Source organism: Topomyia yanbarensis, chromosome 2, assembly GCF_030247195.1.
Source record: "Topomyia yanbarensis strain Yona2022 chromosome 2, ASM3024719v1, whole genome shotgun sequence".
NCBI lineage: Eukaryota > Metazoa > Arthropoda > Insecta > Diptera > Culicidae > Topomyia > Topomyia yanbarensis.
The window spans coordinates 136525138-136546671 of NC_080671.1; the positions used below are offsets into that span (position 1 = coordinate 136525138).

The 21534-nt window shown below is 39.3% G+C and overlaps 1 protein-coding gene across 3 annotated transcripts in view; it reads right to left on the bottom strand.

Annotated features, from left to right (window-relative positions):
• The window catches only part of LOC131681453 (protein PALS2), a 133835-nt gene extending 122682 nt beyond the window's left edge, over window positions 1-11153 (bottom strand). Inside the window, exon 1 of one of the 3 annotated variants that reach the window (XM_058962247.1) lies at window positions 10378-11136. In XM_058962247.1, the coding sequence (XP_058818230.1) occupies window positions 10378-10810 (433 nt within the window). In that variant the 5' untranslated portion in view covers window positions 10811-11136. Of the gene's footprint in view, window positions 1-9905; window positions 10083-10377 lie in introns of those variants that run through there. The other 2 variants (XM_058962249.1, XM_058962250.1) reach the window with 2 other exon arrangements.
• Between the last annotated feature and the right edge of the window lie 10381 nt (window positions 11154-21534).

Sequence of the window (21534 nt, forward strand, 5' to 3'; positions counted from 1 at the left end):
CAATGCTTCACCACATCGTGTGCAGTGGATGTTCGATTGGAGCCTGCGATGGAGACGCCAACGTGGTCCTGACTGACGCCACACTGATTGAGCAAACTGAGCTGTACTGGGGATGGTCAAACATTCTGCGAATGCTGGATTGTTCAGAGTGTTTGATTTGGTGGTCAGCATTGCACTTAGTCTTGAATTGTGGTGTGAGCATTGTTGATGCTTAGCCTGTACCTTTGTTCGTGACTGAGCACAGTTGGGATTCATTTGTGACCAATACCAATGAATTTAACATTCAGATATGATTCCTTTAAAATTGATCGATTTCCTCTATAGATTTTGTGGCAGTGTATAGGCCAATTGGAAGCCAAAATCTATCTTGTGATACTGTTGCAGTATATCGCATTGAAACGTATTTCAGCGTTAATCAGAGTATAGTCTGCCTTTTCATACTTTGATTCGAGTAAACTTCAAAGCTACTACGCGTACATAATTTTTCGAGCATATCTATAACTAAATTGAGGGACCAACCGAAAAATAACTCAAAACCAGAATTCGAGTAACAACGCGCTGGTGCTTGTGAAATTTATGGTACCCATCGGACAAGGAAAGACAACGAAATGTAATGTGAAACCACTAGCAGCAGCAGCTACCATCACGTTACATATGTACGTACATACTACATTCATCATAAAATATAATAACTTTTGTTTGCTTAGTAAAGCTGTGAATGGCAAATGTTGGATCAAATAACCAACAGATTGTACATGAAGAGAATGTCCGGAAAGGAATCAACCGGCATTCTCGTAGAGTTAATGTGAAACCTTAGTGATATTTATAGGCTGTATAAAATGCACACAGAAGATTAAACTACCTATATTGCCTCGATACGTTCGAGATCGAGTAGATCAACACATCAGCAACCGCATCGTTCGTTGCGGGGAATTCCAAGTTCCAGCCAGCCAAATTCACCTCACTCGAGTTCCTTTCGCAGAGTTTCCAACTCCAGTGAGTGACTGCTGCCCCCTTCTATTAACCCAACCGACTGACTGACTGACCACTTCAACAGGTTAATTTATGCTCGTTTCTCTCTTTCCCTTCCATTGTCGTGGAACTCTTTGTTGGATTGTTCGTTGGTACCTTGAATTATTTTTCCCATTTATTTTGACTTCCCCCTACATTTTGACTTACCATTACGCCACGAAGTAATTTTATCGTCTGTTCCTATCTCCCATTCGCTTTACTTTGCACCCAGGAACATAATTTAGGCAAAGCAAATACACTGAACAATCATAAACATTACAACATTTGCGCCTGTCGTAAGCCAGAGCTCGGGGAAAGGGATATGATCATATTCACCTGTTGGAATGTCAACGAAACTGTGGTGCACGTGGCTTCGTCTGCTGGGTGCATTGTTTAGCTTTCAGGTAACCGCATGTTCTACCGATTGCAGCCAAATTGAGTCTAAACTATTCGAAATCTTGTTAAACAAGTTTCGAATCAAATGAAGTTTGTCGAGATTCTTCTATATGGAAATCAAAGTAGTTTCCAAGAGCGGTCAGACCATTTTGCCTCAAGAGGAATTTTCAAAAAGAGTTTATTGAGCTATTCCAGCCAGATTGTGGCACATTATATTGCAAATCGTGACAGACCATTGGAGCAGATGAAACTGTATGAGAGACTTAAAAGTTGATAATTATTGCGACATTTTCAAACTTGCGTAACTTTGTTCGTAGGTACTTGATTGAAATTAAACAAGTTACACCAATTTCATTTTAGAGTGCATTGTTTACATCTGATCTATCGACGCTGAATTCCTCTGGATAAAGACTCGACACGTTTATCGTTTGTTTACCATTTATCTGTCAGTGTCATTCCAATCGAGACCTGTCAATGGCCCTCGTTCCAGAAGGATTCGAAGCGATTTTCTTCGGATTGAGTGCTTTTGACAGGTCTCGTGCTCGATTGGAATGACACTTACAGATAAATAATAAGAATAAGATAGAGATGGCGAGTCTTTATCCAGAGGGATTCGGCGTCTTTAATCTGATCAGTTGCGCAGTTGTCAGTCAGATTCAGATCAAGAAACTCAACAAATCGCTGGCGAACGGAGGTTTCGAATACGGATGACAGTGGACTACAAACCACCCGGAATTTGATTCGGAATCCTGAGCGAAGTTAGAATGGATTACAGCTCTAATACAACAACCCATTCCGAAACCGATTGAGTCGGAATCGGTTACTGCATTTGAGCTGGAGTCAATACCGACTCCATCCCGGTCAAACCATTCGGAAATTGATTCGGAATCCTGAATGGAGTCAGTATGGATTCTAACTCAAATGCAACAACCGATTGAGTCGGAATTGATTGTTGCATTTGAGTTGGAATCCATACTGACTCCATTCAGAAATCCGAACCGGTTCCGGAATTAGTTTAACTGGGATTCAGAGATCCGAACCGGTTCCGGAATTGAGTTCTTGTCGCCCGGTCTCACGAACACTTCTCCAGCTTCCTGGTTGAAAACAATCCCATTTGATTTTGCCGTCTTTGTTTATTATTTTCCACCAGCTAGTGATGTAGTGTTTGTGTCATGAGCCGTAGAAAAGTCTACGGGTTGAACTAGGCTCTTGCCTCTGTCAGTATGGATTCCAGCTCAAATGCAACAACCGATCCCGACTCAATCGGATTCGAAATCGGTTGTTGCATTTGAGCTGGAACCCATACTGACTCCATTCAGGATTCCAAATCAAATTGATTTCAGCGTCGGAGTAACAGCAATATCAGATACAGTGGAAGAGGACGATGGTGACAGAGAAAAGAAGAACATCTAGCTTGCAGTTTGTGGCAACGGTAATGACAGCCTTGAATCGCCAAGTCAACACGTATCGGGACGTTGGGTGGCTCTCGTCGGACCCGTAGGAAATCGTCCAGATGGGTCAGAACTTCGGGTCGTTTTCGTCTCCATTTTGGTTTATGCAACCAGATTGGTGAGTGAAGACGATCACGTAGTAGCGCTCTGCTACGAGTTGGCGCCACAAAATCAGTACAGGAAGGTTTTAAAAATGAGAAAAAGTGAAAGAGAGAGGCTAAATTGTTATATTGATTGATTTTACACTCAAAAAATAAATCACTTTAAATTCATGTGAATAACCACGTAAATGGATATTTTTTTAATTCCAACATACATCATGTGATTCCTTTAATCATCATATGGAAACCATGTAGGCTTTATGTGATTGACACATAATCTTCAAGTGATGCGAATATTATAATCGAAGCCCAGTTTACGTACATTTCCTATGTGAAAAAATGAAATGACAATGTGATTAAGAATTTGTTGAATGCAGCACATAAATGTTTGCAAGTACGTCGCTGTAAGTATAACTTAGTTGTTATATAATTTCATGTCGTTCAAAATGTAATAAGTATGTTTTTGCAAAAATTTCAGAAATATTACTCAAAGAGATTGAAGTAGGCTGTGAACAAAAGTGGACATAAATTTTCATATGTCGCGTTTTTCACCATTTAAGCTCTCGCAGTAATGGGTGAATTAAACGGAATCAATGGAAGCTGTTTACCGTGGTGCGGGAAGTGGTCGATCGATGTAGTCATTCGCGGAATCTACACGTCCGTGACCTATCGTGAATATTCTGTTATACACACATCCAGGTACTCATCGAATCGCACGACGAAGTTGGAGAGTTTATTGTGAAAAAGCTAAAATCCCAGGAGGCAGCACACAAGATTTAAAGTTTAAAGATAATAAATAAGATTTCTCTTCATTTATTATATGCTGCTTTCATTACTTACAACGAAAAATAATCGAAAACATCTCCATTGAAATAATAAACTAAATATTAAAAACCTTCATTAAATGTACATGCTGTTTCATGTAATTGCTACGTTTGGCTTCATGTAATTTCTACGTTTCATGTTATCTAATTATTACATTTGTATTCATGTAATAATCACGTTTCATTTCATGTTATTATTATGTTCGGCTTCATATTAATTCTACGTGAATTTTTGTTGCAAATTATGTAAAAATCATTTAACTTTTACATGATGAATCAGATATTGAAACTGACTCTAATATACCGGACCACCCTATAGAGTTTACGTGAAAAGTGCAGTGGATGAGAATCACATATGAATTCACGTAGAAGTAACATGATTTATTTTTTGAGTGTAGGAAGAGATAGATGTGGGACATATAAGGGAACATCCATAAATGACGTAGCATTTTTTGAGTGATTTTTAACACCCCCCCCTCCCCTATCGTAGCATTTCGTCACAAACCTCTAAATACCCCTCCCCCCTAATAATTACGTAGCCTCCACCCTTGACCACGTAAAAATAAAAAAAAAATAAAAAAAAACGATGTTAGATGAAACGGGTAAAGCTACGTAGCATGATATTAACCCCTACCCCTTGTCGTCACACACCATTACAAAATACAAAACTCCCCCTCCCCCATATAATGCTACGTCATTTATAGATGATCCCTAAGGGAGATCGCAGCTTTCCATATCGTCTAGAACTGTGACGTTGGGTGGTATTCCTTGGGCCCGAAGAGTATCCATTGGCGGAGACCTGGCGGAACTATACTCGGTACACGCCCACACAATGTGTTCGATGTCGTGATAGCCGTTGCCACAAGCGCATGCACCACTATCTACGAGCCCAATACGTCGAAGATGTGCATCCAGCGTGTAATGGTTTGCCATGAGTCGGGACATCACACGAATGAGGTCACGAGCCACATTTATTCCCTTGAACCAAGGTTTCACCATTGCTCCACGAAGTTTACCAACTTTCGAGGGTTCTCTGACGAGAAATACTGAAAAATTCGTTGAAGCAAATTGGTATTTCATAAATGTCATTAAAAGCACCCACCTTAGCTAAGGAGTCCGCCATTTCATTACACGGAATGGTGCAATAAGAAAGGACGCAACCCAAGGTTACCTGGAAAGATTTGTCAGTTAAATCAATCAGTAGCACTCGTATTTTCCCCAAAAAATGCAAGGATCCATGTTTCATCAAGCAAATAGCGTCAACGGAACTAAGGCTATCCGAGACGATGAAGTAATGGTCTGCGGGTTATTTGTCAATGACTCCAAGGGTATACTGAATAGCAGCTAGTTCTGTAACGTAAACTGAGGCAGGGTCACTGAGTTTGTAGAATGCAGTGGACTTTTGATTGAAAATACTGAAGCCGGTGGACCCTTCGAGGTTCGATCCGTCAGTATAAAACATCTTAGAGCAGTCGACTTCTCGGAAATAATTATAAAAAATGCTTGGAACCATTGTGGGCGTATGCGGTCCGGAATTCCACACACCTCGTCTTTCATGGATGTGTCGAAGAAAACAGTAGATTCAGAAGCATTGATGAAATGCACACGGTTGGGATTGTAAGAAGAAGGATTAATATTCTACGCCATGTAGTCAAAGTACAGGGACATGAAACGGGTCTGAGAATTGAGTTGTTGAAAGACCATGCTGAAGCAACTTCTCAGAAAGAGTGTTGATAGAAACTGAATCAAAAGCCCCCTTAATATCCAAGAAAAATGATACCATTTGCTCATTACGAGCATAGGCCATTTGAATTTCTGTTATCAACAACGCAAGGCAGCCGTTCGTCCCTTTTCCTTTGCGGAAGCCAAAGTGTGTATCTGACAGCCATTTGCTTCGACCCAATTTTCGAGGCGGAATAGGATAATTTTCCCGAACTTTCGAACCCATGACAGCATTGCAATCGGTCGATACGGATTGTGGTTGGAGGCTGGTTTTCATGGTTTTTGGATGGCGATGACCTTCACCTGCCTCCAGTCATGAGGGACAATGTTACCCTCAAGAAACTTGTTAAATAAATTCAACTAGCGTCCCTTGTCAGAGTCTGGTAGATTCTTCAACAAGTTGAATTTGATTCTGTCTGGCCCTGGGGCTTTATTATTACATGATAAGAGAGCGATTGAGAACGCGACGCGATAGGTCTTCTATGCCAGAGTGGAATCCGGACAAATTTCGAATATTCCACGCTCTCGTTAGCACTATTTCGATTTCGCATGCGTCGGGCCGTGCCCCAAAGAGCGCTTCTCGATGTTTTTCTCGTTAGTCCGTCAACAAACCGCGTAGGTTAATTGCTCGAGCAAAGGCTTTGTGCCACAGGCTGATATATGAAGAGATACTTATGGAGACCTTCTCGCGACCGAGTGTGAGCTGATCGATAAGTGTATAGTGTAACTTAAAAAAAAATCAGTTTTTTAACTTTCTCTTCTACAACTTAATTTTTTCTACATTGGTATGTTCTAGAAAGTTTTGGATATCGTCAAAACACACAACTTTTCTATAGACTCCAATGACGTATGACATGTACTTCGGGATATAAATCGAAAATTGCGAAACTTTGTGAACCAAAACTCAGCATGATTAGATACGCCATGTTATGTAGTAGATGTAATCGAAGTATAACAATCCGGACTTCTCGGGTTTATTAGCTTTCATGCATTTTTATACTGTATAATATATGGAAATCTCGCAGTATCTATAGAACACGGATTAGTAAATCAACACGTCATAATATGTTTTCTATTATCAACAATCAACATATAAAAACCATGAAAGTGTATGAAGCACTAAACTGGCGCTACGATTGGCAACCACTATACGAACGTTGCATGCAAACTTGGATACAATGCACAATGATCCAGAATGTAAATTTAGCAAGAATTTTAAGTTTTTGCCAAACTTAATAACTTAGCCTTACAATATGTATAAGACAATTGGTGTGCTTTGCAAGGCCCTTCTTTTCATTTTAACAGAAGCCAGGGTGGTTCTAATTTTAATAAGATTTTAAATTGACTTTTTTAACGGTTCGAGATAGAGCTTGACGGTCTTCGATGAAGTTGTAGAACAACACATTTTAGAATAGTTTGCACACATTTAGAATAGTTTGCTGAAGACACACAAGCTCTATCTTTTATACTCTCCATTGCACGACAAATACAAATGTAAGCTTTAGGGTGTTCCCTAAAAACGGTTTTAATTCTATAGCTTTGTAGTTTTTATTTTACACTATAATACCCTTTTAACAACTTGAAGATTTATTTAGGGCGCATAATTTGTTTTCATACACCAACTACTAAACTTTTTCGTTTCAAAGTAATGAGAAGTTAAGACTATTCTAGAGGCTCAATACTAACAATTAAACGAATAAAAAATCAATCTCTACCCACTACACCAGACGCCCCCCTTAATTGATCCCATTAAATTCCTTTCTCACGGATTATTGACACTTTGTTGTCTAGTATGCGGATTTGTGCATCAAGCGATATCCATACCATTGAAGAAATAAATACAGCTTTGAAATATGAGCGGTTATTTAGAGTTCAAATGCTGTAAACTTACAATGAAAATTCTGATTTTGTTATTGTACATTTCTACTCGGATTATTGATTGACAGATATTGAATTCAAAAAATAAATGTCTTCTTTTATCAGATATATCGACAGCGCGTAACTTTCTGTTTCCAACCGCTAAAAATTCAGAACGTCTGTTAGGGAAAACCGGGGAGATTTCAAACAAAGAAGAGTTGAAACAGTGCCCATTACTAGCGAAACAGTACCGTTAGGGATCCAACAATAATGCATTTGTTTTATTGATATCGTGCCTACAAATCCTCCAATACACTAAAAATTGGACTAAACCGTTTTGCGCGTTAAGGGCACAAGACCTAATTTTAATTAAGTTTTGTTTTTTTTGTGTTTCGAATTCATCTCGTCAGTAACTAGCACCATCTGGGTGTCTAGTTAGACGATGTATCTAAACTAGTACCCAAATTAGCACTAGTTAGACACAAAAAATTCCAAACAGTTCACACGACATATGTGAACGCCTAAAGCCACATGTCCCGAATGATGTCCCGGGAAGCAAATATAGCTCTGGTTTGCTGACTAGTGCTAATTTGGGTACTAGTTTAGATACATCGTCTAGACTAGACACCCAGATGGTGCTAGTTACTGACGAGATGAATTCGAAACACAAAAAAAACAAAACTTAATTAACTCCAATACACGCCAACTACGTTGAATGAGTGGTTGAGTATTTACGGTAAACACACTACAAAAAACGAGCAAAAGTAAGTTTTTGTTGTATTTTTTATAATTAAAATATCATTATTATGTAATCTTGCAGGTAAAATTTATGAATTGTATGCGTTTTTTCTATCTCTGCAATGTATAAATTGTAAATTGTGGATCAAGCCTTACTTCTCGACCTAGGAGTGTTGAAACACCTGGTTTCAACTCTCCTTGATGATGAGCTTCTAGTCTTATGGTAACGTTATAATCACATTAACGTTCCTGAACAAATAATAACAATCAAGATTTTTCTTTGTTCAATTGACAATATTATCAATTTATCAGTTCTAGGTCATTTATAACCACGGAATATGCATTTGTTCTATTTGTTGACTATTATCAACTTCTGAAGCTTGAAGAGAAGTGACCATAATTCAAAATAAACTAAATACTACCGATATGGATACCAAATTACTTGTTTTCATTAACCCGTATCACTTTTAGTCATAACTAGTGTCACTGGTCATATCAACCATTTCGATAAATGCCGAATGTACTAGGGGAAGTGGTTGGAAAATAATACGTAATTAAATATATGAAAATTGGTTATCAACTTTCTTGATTTTACAGTTATAGCACAGATAACAGACATTTAGGCTAGAACAAAATTTCTTAAAAAACCTGTGTAAACTTTCGAATTGATAAACGTTGGAAATCCGTGTTTCACTATTGCCATCTACGCAACTGTTTGCTACAGGTGTTTGAAAAATTGCACTCCAACTGCATTGCGACGATCACTGCGACACCTACAAACGTTTGCCAAACATGTTTCAGAGTTTGGTTTATTCGGAATTTCAATAGCGAGTTTCGAATCGGGCTCAAACGTCTGTTATCTATGGTTATAGTTAATTACTGGTTAGGTAAAGTATTTTACTGTTATTACTTATGGGATCAGTGCAGAAATTCCTGCATTTGTAACCAAAATCTAACATTAATTTTCAAAACAAGTGTCATTTTATACGTAGATATTCGCTGTGAAAAATAATGATAAGAATGTATGTCATTTGAAGGAATTATCTTAGTGTGAACGTATAAAAATGACACAATTGTAACATTTGATGCTTTAGAACACGTTTTGATAATATTTAAAATAATTGGTTACTTGTTTCAACTCACATTCGTTGCTGTTTCAACTTACGGTATGGAGAGAGTTGAAACAAAGAGAACACTGTGACAAAAATCAATATATTGTTGCATTGTTATTGATTTGTACCAGTTATTCTGACGTAATTTGATGCAGCATTAACAGAAGTAAGAAATTTTAAAAGAAACAATCATCGAATGACAGTTTTTGTCGATTTATTGTACGTTTCATTGGAAACGAGCCATTCAATAATTATGAGGCGACGAATTGAATTGGCGCATTTGATAATAAATGCTGAAAGCGTCGAAAAGTATATATTACCCAAGTTTATGTTTTATTTACAAGATTTTTACACAAAACTGCACCACCTTTCATTAAAGTGTCGTTAATCGCATAAGAAATACATTGCGATGAATCGTGCGCTGAATAGCGCTACGAATCTTGAAAAGTAATCGTCGCTTCTCCTTTGGAAAAGCACCGACAATACCTAATACAAACAAAAAATTGTTTCAACCCTCCTGGGTCTCCCTTACATAATTGATTTTCTACGTAAATGTAAACAAGTCCTTGTTTGGCACTATCGGTTATACTTGGCTGTTGTTTCAGCTCAGAATGACATTATTACTTGAACGGAACACGATAGACCTGTAGTTTATGTAAACTATTGTAATTTGAGAAAATTAAAATCACTCACCATTTATTGTTGCATTCTTATAACATAAAGCATGTGGAATAACGTTCGTTCATCTATACTACGACGTAAAATGCGTTGTGTTGAGGGTTTGGCAAAAACAAAACCAAAATAACGACGGACCATTACGTAGGTACGTTTCTGCTATCCACTAACGTTCATTAAATTGTCCCGGTAGAGAAACGCCTCTTTGAGTGACCTACCAATAGAACAGTTTATATACGCAGTATTTATCAAAGCACTAGCCACCTCACATGGCATTACACTGCCTTTGAGTTGAACTAGAAAAATACAACCAATCGATAATCACCACCAGTACAACATAACTTATTCAGCAACGGGAGCGTACTTTGTATTGACGATCGGAAACTAGTGCAATTAACATAGAGCAAAAAAGGTAACCGTACAGCTCCATGAAAGGTATCGCCAGTGTGAACGCTTGGTGCTATGTTAAAACAAACCAGCCAATACTCACCATAACCGGTGGCAAATTCAGCAATTTTCTCGGAACTTCTTAACAATCCGAAATTATTCCACAGGTTATTGATTCGCCGTCCAAAGGACTTCCTCCGCACCGGTTTCCCAACATGAGTTGCGGCTGTCGTTTTTAACGATTTTCTTTTGGGCAGCTTTCTAATCTCGTAACGATTCGCATCGTGCGGGATCGATATCGCGTCAGGTGGACGATTTCCGCCACCGTTGTTGATGTTATTGTTTTCCTCGGTGAAACTTACTAATGATGTTGGTTCGCTGGCTTCGGGGTCAGCGATGGGTGCCTTTGTGTAGGGAATATTCCGGACGTTGGACTGGGGTGGGTTTTTTCCCTCGCCGAACAATGATTTGAAGCTGCTTACGAAACCTGCACTTTTGCGAGAATTCAAATTTTGCCTTTCATTTGATTGAACCATGTTAACTTGATTTCACTCAATGCTGGTTAACTCCCTAAAAGAACATTTCTAGTGCGTAGTTCAACTTACACTATGCGATCTACAATAGCGAGAACACTTCTTAACCCTTTTTTTCCACTTTACCAGTAGTCACCCAGTTCAGTGAACTGAAGCAAAATGTAAATTTCTCCAGTCTATCATTCACACACTAGCCAGCACGTGGTCCACACGCGAACATTGTGCAACTTTCAAGCTCCCCATTCGACACGACACCCGCGTATAGGTCAATTGGCTACTCTGTCGGAGCGGAGGAATAAATGCGACCCAAGCACACGGAATGCTCTTCCTGTTCTGTGAGTCACTACTTTCCAGCTTAAGGCAGCACCGTGTACACCGGTGCGGTGATGGCTACCAGAAACGGAAATCGCCGGCTCCCCCACATCGCACACTACAAAGAGGCACTTGCTAATATGATTATTATGTATACGAATTACGTTCAAGTGCCGGCGGGGTAGATGCAGAGGGAGGACAGAATGCTTGCGATATACAGCGTGAGTAGAAACTGTTCACATCAATGTTGGTTGTTAGCAAGTTTTGTTATCACTTGTCATAAGGTAGGGCGAAGATGTATTGGATTAGAATTTTAATTTAGGCTTAGAGTCAGACTTGGAGTTGAATTTTAATTTGGATTTAGGCTATGATTTCGATTTAGACTTGAGTCTGGACTTGGGCTTGGGCTCAGATTTGCATCTGGATTTAAACTTGGACTTGGTCTTGGACTAGTACTTCGGCTTGGATTTGGACTTGGACTTGGACTTGGAGTTGAATTTTAATTTGGATTTAGACTATGATTTAGTTTTAGACTTGAGTCTAAAAGACTTGGGCTTGGACTCAGATTTGCATCTAGATTTGAACTTGGACTTCGGCGTGGACTTGGACTTGAACTGGGACTTGGACTGGGACTTGGACTTCGGCGTGGACTTGGACTTGGACTGGGACTTGGACTTGGACTTGGTCTTGGACTTGGACTTGGACTTGGACTTGGACTTGGACTTGGATTTGGACTTGGACTTGGACTTGGACTTGCACTTGGACTTGGACTTGGACTTGGACTTGGACTTGGACTTGGACTTGGACTTGAAACTTGGACTTGGACTTGGACTTGGACTTGGACTTGGACTTGGACTTGGACTTGGACTTGGACTTGGACTTGGACTTGGACTTGGACTTGGACTTGGACTTGGACTTGGACTTGGACTTGGACTTGGACTTGGACTTGGACTTGGACTTGGACTTGGACTTGGACTTGGACTTGGACTTGGACTTGGACTTGGACTTGGACTTGGACTTGGACTTGGACTTGGACTTGGACTTGGACTTGGACTTGGACTTGGACTTGGACTTGGACTTGGACTTGGACTTGGACTTGGACTTGGACTTGGACTTGGACTTGGACTTGGACTTGGACTTGGACTTGGACTTGGACTTGGACTTGGACTTGGACTTGGACTTGGACTTGGACTTGGACTTGGACTTGGACTTGGACTTGGACTTGGACTTGGACTTGGACTTGGACTTGGACTTGGACTTGGACTTGGACTTGGACTTGGACTTGGACTTGGACTTGGACTTGGACTTGGACTTGGACTTGGACTTGGACTTGGACTTGGACTTGGACTTGGACTTGGACTTGGACTTGGACTTGGACTTGGACTTGGACTTGGACTTGGACTTGGACTTGGACTTGGACTTGGACTTGGACTTGGACTTGGACTTGGACTTGGACTTGGACTTGGACTTGGACTTGGACGTGGACGTGGACTTGGACTTGGACTTGGACTTGGACTTGGACTTGGACTTGGGCTTGGATTTGGACTTGCACTGGCTTCTAACGTTTCTATACAGGGAATTTTGGCGGGATACTTTTCTAGTCTTTGAATGCTCATAACTACGAACATCTATACTAACTTGTCTACTGACGAAGGCGACTGTGATGACCCCCAGGAAGGAGCATCTTCTGCTCTGCCTAGAAAAAGAAGGAATATCTCCTATCTCAAACTTTGTTGTAAAGGACAAAAGGTCTCTTCAAGGTCCTTCAAAAATAACAACTCGGGGAAGTATTGGCGCAAAAACGAAGCAAGTACCTCCTCGTCTCACAAACCTGAACTCCGAAAAGGAGTTCCCAGCACTTCCTCGGACGTCAAAAACCCATACCCGGCTACGATATCCGGCTAACCATCCACGATGTCCGTCAAAACTGAGTCCACATCAGAACTTCCTACAGAAAAATACTATGGGTTCCTAGCTGGCTTGATTCTCGATATCGCGATTCAAGCACAGACTAACAGACATAACACTATGAGGAAATTCCCTCAAAAATATCGATACGACTATTTTCCCAGAACACTAGCTCCACCTTTTATTCAAACACACATTTGCTGGTGGGTTACCCCCTAGGGGCAGATCACTTGTGATGCATTTTTAAAAATCAGCGAAATTAAATGCATTTATTTCCATCAAAATAGAAATTCATAATGCATTTTGCTTTGCGTGCAATGTCTTTTGAGTTGCGTGTAAGACGTCAAAACCCTACGAGAAACTACCCCTACATTCCACAGAACGTCGAACAAAGTGGATCTGCGTAGGACGTTTTTTGAACAAACTTTTCTGCGAGGGAGTGCAAAGTTGATGCAAAAATGGAAATTACATGCATTTTTTTCTAATTTGATGCAAATTTTTTATACATTCCTAGAGTGATCTGCCCCTAGGTTACCCCTCAGCTTTGGGTACAATTTTTCACTAGTGGTCTATCCCCCATATGCTTGTCAGTGGCGCCATAATTACAAATGTGGAAACAGTCCCAACTACAAATATATTTAAAATGACCGTTAAAGTGGGCGAAGCATTATTTTGGAGTGTTATGTCTGTTAGTCTGTGATTCAAACTCAGACTAAACGCGTACCAGACGCGAACTCTCGCGGACGGCCTCCCAACCCATGGTGGGACAAAGAGTGCTCAGACATGTACGCGGAGAAGGCCGCCGCATATAAGACTTTCCGGGACGACGGGTTACACGCTAGCTATCGACAGTACGCGACGTTAGAAACGTGAATGAAGAGTTTAATGGAAGCCAAGAAACGTAGTTATTGGCGCCGGTTCATTGACAGACTAACGAGATAAACATCGATGAGTACTCTTTCGGTCACGGCTCGGCGAACCGAGAAACCAAAACAGTACTAACGAGAGCGTGGAATATTCAAACCGTTGGATAGTCGATTGTCAAGAAGGCTTGTCCCGCCCCAGAACAGATAATCCACCGCACCGCGTCTCCTCACAATGTCGGAAACGAAACATCTTTTTCGTTGGTGGAGTTCACACTTGCTCATTTATCATACAAAAATAAAACTCCAAGTCCGTCAAAATCAAATTAAAATTGTTGATGAATTGTCTCACATGGCTGAAGCCAAGTGAAACTACGGGAATGTTTTCCCAACACTTTGCTTACCAGAGCGAGGCCGTGGACTTTATATCTCTCCTAATATTCCTTGGGCTGTGGTCCTGCTTCCGTGGTTGGGTTTTCTTTCTTAGAAGGACGTCTGGAGTTTTAGAACTTTGAAACTTAATTTATTCAGAAAATATTTACAAAAGTTATCTTAAAGCTACATGTTGCCCGCGCGATTCATATATCGCTACGGGAAAATTTGTCCCTTTTAGTCCTTAAGTTTTTCCCTATTCTCCTGAGATACGGTGTAGATTTCCTATGGCCTTAGAAGGGCGCAATTCCTATTTGTTTACTTATATATTTGGCCCTGCCTCTTCAAGACTGACGTATTTAACCACAATACTGATTCCTGCTATTCAATCCTAGTCCAGTCCCGCAAGGGCTCACAAAATATGCGGTTACATTTGTACCGCTTTCTAAGATTTTATTACTATCCTAACCGCAGAGTAAGTGAGAAGGAAAAACCCAAAACCAAAGCTAGCTAATCGGACTGCGTATGACACGCTTATGTATATTAGGCGCGGGAGGTTGGTAAATAGACAGTGATCCCTTTTTCTGTGTTCTTTTCATTTCATTTTCGGGATTTTAAGATCAACATCAACCTTTCCTACGCGTAGCAGTGATGCATTTCTTATGCACTGCTGACATTGTATAATTAACTCATTTGCGCGGCAACACCAAGTGATGGTCATCGCCATCCAAACCAGGAAAACCAGCCTCCGAGCACAACTCGTACCGACCGATTGCAATGCTATCCTGTATCAGGAAGCTGATCGAGAAAATGATCCTATTCCGCCTCGACAAATGGGTCGAAGCAAATGGCTTACTGCCAAATATACAGTTAGGCTTCCACAAAGTTAAAGGGACGAGAAATTCAAATGACCTATGCTAGCAAAGAACAGATGACATCAGTTTTCTTGTATATTAATGGGGCTTTTGATTCAGTTTCCACCTTGTAAATAAAGAAAACTATCTGTGTTGCACAAAGTACAACGTGTAACAAAATTCGGAGCGAATGACGGAGCATATTATTATTCATAGGGCGTTCGCCTTAGCCCTCTAATGATGACATTCCGCATGCAAATATACTACAAAGGCCTTAGTATAAAGGTACGCAAAGAGTGTGCAGAAAGTGAAGCCGAAAAAAGTCTACCTATCGAGCAAAATTAGAATCCAACTTTGCTGCAGAGGTATCAGAGATGGATTCCAATTGTGCTCGATAGGTAGACTTTTTTTGACTTCACTCTTTGCGCAACTGTTCTCTATAAACTGTGATATACTTCTACTGGAGCAGCAGCAGGTCCAAAAAGTATTTGCTATTCGTAATAATTTGCTTTATTTGTACATACTGTAAACCGGGGTGACATTGATCAATTTTCGAAGACCCGTTTTTATCAGCCCCCTTGGCTAATTTTGGGTTGACAAAATGGGAACAATAACAAAATATATTTGTTTGTTTCTTTTCAATAAACCGAAGTTGTAATAATGTTCTTCTTCAATCCCAATACATAACCTTATATCCTTGTCTGGTTGACAAAATTAAGTAAAAAACTGATAAAATCGGAAGCTGATAAAAACGGGTCTTCTATGTAATCAGCACATATTTTAGACGCAACCTAGGGGCAGATAACTTGTGATGCATTTTTAAAAATCAGCGAAATTAAATGCATTTATTTCCATCAAAATAGAAATTCATAATGCATTTTGCTTTGCGTGCAACGTCTTTTGAGTTGCGTGTAAGACGTCAAAACCCTATGAAAAACTAGCCCTACATTCCACAAAACGTCGAATAAAGTGGATCAGCGTAGGACGTTTTTTGAACAAATTTTTCTGCGAGGGAGTGCAAAGTTGATGCAAAAATGGAAATTAAGGTTGCACAGAGAATGCGCAAAATTCGCAAACGAAAAAAGCAGTTTTTTTCCACACCTTATGTCAGATCTTCATAAAAATCAATCAGCGTATGTAGAATGTTGTTACAGTACTGCTGATTGATTTTTATGAAGATCTGACATACGGTGTGTAAAAAAACTGCTTTTTTCGTTTGCGAATTTTGCGCATTCTCTGTGCAACCTTAAATGCATTTTTTCTAATTTGATGCAAATTTTTTATACATTCCTAGAGTGATCTGCCCCCAGATCAGAAGCATTTGACATATCGAATTTCACGACAAATGGTGCCCTGTCAGAAAAAATTAATACGTGTTTTCCCGGTTTTCCCGCAGGGTTATTTTAATTTGACATAAACCATCCAATACATATAGTTTTTTTTTCATTTTGGGTGTTGTCTTGATAGGGCAGATGTGAACAACCGCAGTTTTCCTATGTATGGTTGCCAAGTTTACAAAGGATTTATTTTAAAAAAACAAAAAAATCGTTTTTAAGTACACCGGCACAACGAAATTTTTTTGTGTAATGATGTTATATTATGTATATTGGACCTAAAATTTATCGAATGGAACGGAAAACCATATATAGTTTAATGACCCAATTGTTCCTGGCCGGATTTCTGTGTAGAGTTTTAAAATCCAGTGATGTTTCCCGCAGTTGGGTTTACACTTCAGGAAACACAGTGACCCAAATCCCGTCACAAGTTTTCCGTAAACTTGCCTTAACTGCTGACAAACCGTTTGTTTGAAGCCAGTTTCGAACCTAAGTTATGCACGACTGAACCTAGGATAGGATCCGCCAGCTCTGTCCCCTGTTTTTGAACCAATTCTGAACCAGCTCGTGATTGGACGAAAGTGACATTGGCAAACGTTCGGCTTGGAAACTAAAAGTACTACAGGGCTGCTTGGAAGTGTTGTCGTATTGCACTGAGCCAAAAAATCACGTACGTTTCATGTGAAAAAACACCTAAATTTTAAAAACGATTATGCACATCAGATTCATATGCATCAAATAAAACTTATACAATCACCGATGAATTTCAAATACAAAATGAATAACTTTCAAGCGTGCCCCACATACATATTATGTGTCCATCACATACTTCTAGCGTTATGTGTAAAACACATTATTATTACGGGTACATACAATGTGAAAAAATCAGACACATTCAACATGGCGTCAACAAACAGCACGGCGGTGAATACATTGCTCCCGGACTTTTGATTTTTCTAATTAAATGTGAAGACGTTAGAAATACATATATATCCGCTATCTCTGCTCCAGGTTGAAGATTCCAAGATGGCATGGAGTGCATTACAAATCAATTATCAACACGGACCAGCAAGTCCAGCCGGAAAATGTGCCAAAGTTCTGGCTGGCTCTAGTTAGTACCTGGCTCCAGTGATTGTTTTGTCACTGGAATCGGTTATTAACTAGAGCCAGTCAGAATACCGGCTCAATTTCCAGCTGAGCTTTACTAGGATTATCCGCGCATTTATTAAACCAAGCTACATTACCTACCAAAGCATTTGAATACTATTATACAAGCAACTAACAATCACATGAATATTAGATAAACCCACTTCACGTAACACGATTGCTATTATACATTCAGTTAATAATCATCTGAATATCATATAAAAGGTATATAAGTTTCAAATAGAAAATATGTGGCATTCCGGTGGCAAGTAACTGAACCTCACGTAAGATATATCTGTAATCAATACTGGTTTTTATAGGGCGGAAGAGAGAACAGATTATGTGTGAAAATAATAACATTCATGTGAAAAGTATTATGGAAAATATTTACATGTTTTTGCATATGAAATGTAAGTGATATTTTGGTTGAGTGTGTGATATAAAACGTAAAACGACGTTTGTTTACCGTTTTGTTTTTTTTTTTTTGTTTTCTTGAGATTCCGCTTTCTTTCCATAACGTCCGTCTGTAATTATGAAGTGCAAGGCATTTTCTGGCAGACGAATTCAAACATATTATCCAGAACTGAAGTTCTACAGGTTTCCGAGAGATCCGGTAGCGCGGTGTGCTGATTAATGCGGAAATGTCTCTTTTCGAAGTCTAACCGAGTAACTGACTATTTAGCCTAAGTATGAAAATTATTTCAACTTCATGTAAAAATTGTCTTTGTTCCAGCGCCGGAGTAAATTGGGAGTATTGTCTATCGCGAGATAATATAGCATTTCGTCGAGTTGTTGCTATATGGGATACACACGAGTGCGGTCGAAACAAAAACAAACGTCAAAATGTTTTCTCACTCGCACTGATGCAAACTAGATGGGCGCGTAATTCAACGCACGGCCCGGTGGCGCATGGCTGAAAAGTCGCAATGTGGATTTAAGAAAAGATTCGCAATACTTTGGGGAAAACCGTGAGAAAGTTATCCTGGAAATCGCTTGTTGTTCTTCTTTTAGTATTATCGATACAGTTGAATTTTACAGTTTTCAACTGCATCAATCATCAGTGTAAATAGAAGCGTGTTATTTTCTACTGCTGTTTTCTCCGAAAAAATCACATGAAGTACTGGAACAAACTTGGGAACAAACCTAAACACCTATACAAACTAAACAAAAATTAAGCCTTGCAAAAAAGTAGTTTTAGAATATTTAAACCAAATGCGAACAGAGAAGATTGATCTTGTGAATGAGGTTGCTCGACTCAGAAAGCAACTTACAAAAATGAAGAGCATGGAAATTTTTTTCGTAATGGCCAACAACAAATATATATTATTTTGCTTTGCTGTATTCTGATGGAAGACCCGTAATGATCATAAGACTACATCATTGGTTTTTCCCGGAGCGTGAAATTGATGCATAATATAGAATATTTTAATCAGAACAATTCTCGACAAACATATGATTACGGCCTAAAAGCCAACTGTCACAATCCACTTTGAATGGAAATTCCGGACAAACTGTTACACGCCAATCACAGATGTTGGTAGTAAACGAAAGAGAAAAGTTTTTTCTTTCATAAACTGTTGTGAACTGTGTTCGACTAGTAACGGTTTGTCTGGAATTTCCATTCAAAATGAATTTTGACAGTTGGCTTTTAGGCCGTAATCATATGTTTGTCGAGAATTTAAGTTTTGGACACGACTGTAACAAAACAAATATTTTGGCAACATTGGTCGAGTGGGGGTATGTCGTTTTCAGCAGGGATTAGGTTTTACACCAACCGACATAACCGCACAAAATGAGCCGGATGAACTTCGTTTGACAATTCTCGGTGGTTTGTTTACATAGTAGCTACGTGAGTTCGAATGCAACAGATGAGCACCCATTGCACTCGCACTTACGCAACTGACAAAGTAAACAAACCACCGAGAATTGTCAAACATGAACTTCATTCATCATAAGTTCATTCGTGTCGTCATCTTGTAGAACTCAATTAGCAAAATATAAGAAGAAGCCAGCTGGCGGATCCTATCCTAGGACTGAACTAAAAACTGGGCTGGGTTCTAACTTGAAATATAGTTCGGGTTCGCTCACACCACTACTGTTTTGCGAGACTCAGTTTTCAGTAAAAAACGTTTGTTTGAAGCCACTAACACGCTTGCTACCAGACGACTGCCTCCCGGCTGCCAGCGAGCGAAAAATGGCTGGCAGACAATCTGGTGTATGGCTGCCTCGCGGCTGCCAGACATACACCTCAATCGATACAACCGTTTCTACCAGAATTTCGCCTATCGGTTTTGAGGAAGGCATGGCTGCTCTACTTCTAGCAGCCAGAGACTTCCCAGTAAAGTTCAGCCGGAAATGAACTGGAATTCTGGCTGGTTCCAGTTCGTATTCCGGCTCCAGTGCAACAACCGATTCTAACTAGAATCGGTTGTGTCACTGGAGCCGGAATACGAACTGGAACCAGCCAGAATTCCGGTTCATTTCCGACTGAGCTTAATTGGGTTATCCTGCGTTAGTATTGTGCCGTTTTGACGTTTAAATTGGGAGGAAAACAAATCATTTGCACTGCGAATTGGGAGGAAAACAAACCGCTTGTGGGCTTAAGGGGAGGGCGGTAGTATACACTCAAAAAATAAATAACGTTACTTTTACATGAAAACATATGTGAATCTCATCCACCACACTTTTCACGTACATTATATAGGATAGATAGATATATCAGTATCTGGCTCATCAAATAATATTTATCTAGCTCACCAGGTCAAAGTTACGTGTTTTTCATATACCTGGGAAAGGGAATTCACGTATTAATTACATGAAGTCAAACATATCATGCATGTTTGTGTTTCAGTAATTATTACGTGAATCTCCGTTGCGCAGTATACAGAAGACATGTAACTTCTATTTGATGAGCCAGATAAATTTTATCTTTGAAACAGATAGTTTAATTTGCATGGTACTAATATATAACAATAAAAGTATTTTTAATTTTCAAACACTAAATATAGACTTATTTCTTTGATTATTTTACAATTTATTATAACGCATGCTTTTAAACTTGAACTTTAACATTAAATACTGTGCTATGGAACATACCGCACTAAAAAGTAATTGATCCGTAACTTTGGACCGAGAATTTAGCCATTCGCCCAATGGATCCCTGAAATTAAAGTAAATGGAATATCAGATTTATCTATCATGCAAATAAATTCAACAATACAAACCTTTCGCAGAACACAACACCAACCCAGCAAGTTGTCGGTTCACGGTTGATTTTTTCGTACATGAAATTCATATAAGCTGGATTATCAAAGATTGACGTCAGTTAAAACTTATATGCTATTCACATAGCCGCTACATAGTTGTTAGATGTGATTTATATGAATCACGTAATCTATGTCGAAATTGAAAACATTTGTATTTATGTGAATAATCACATGAAATCAAAGTGATTTAATTTTTGAGTGTAGAAATGCGAGATCTCGGTGTGCGTAAATTAAGCGTCAGATATCTCAAGAGTGACCACAACCGCTAGTGAACCGGTTTTTGGTGTTTCTTCTTCTTCTTAGTTTCAATTTATTGTTTTGTTTGCCACATTTAGTTTTCGAAGAAAAAGAAAAGAAAAATATTATAATTTATGTTTTATTAGATGCTATTGGATGGAGTCATCTTATTGATTTGGCCCTTAATTGACGATCTCTTCAAAGCAATCGACGTAATTCGGGTGCTTCTGGAATTAAAACATTTTAGTAAAAATAGAATGCTTACCTATGTATAAAAATCTACTTTCAAAATAAAACTGGAAAACATTCCAACCGGTCAATATGCAATGGTGGAGAAAAAATACAGTAACCGCGAGCACGTTCGAATCGGGCGAGTTTTACTTGTCATTTCCTAATCTGACATCCAAGTGGAAACGTCACTGAATCGGGCCTGGT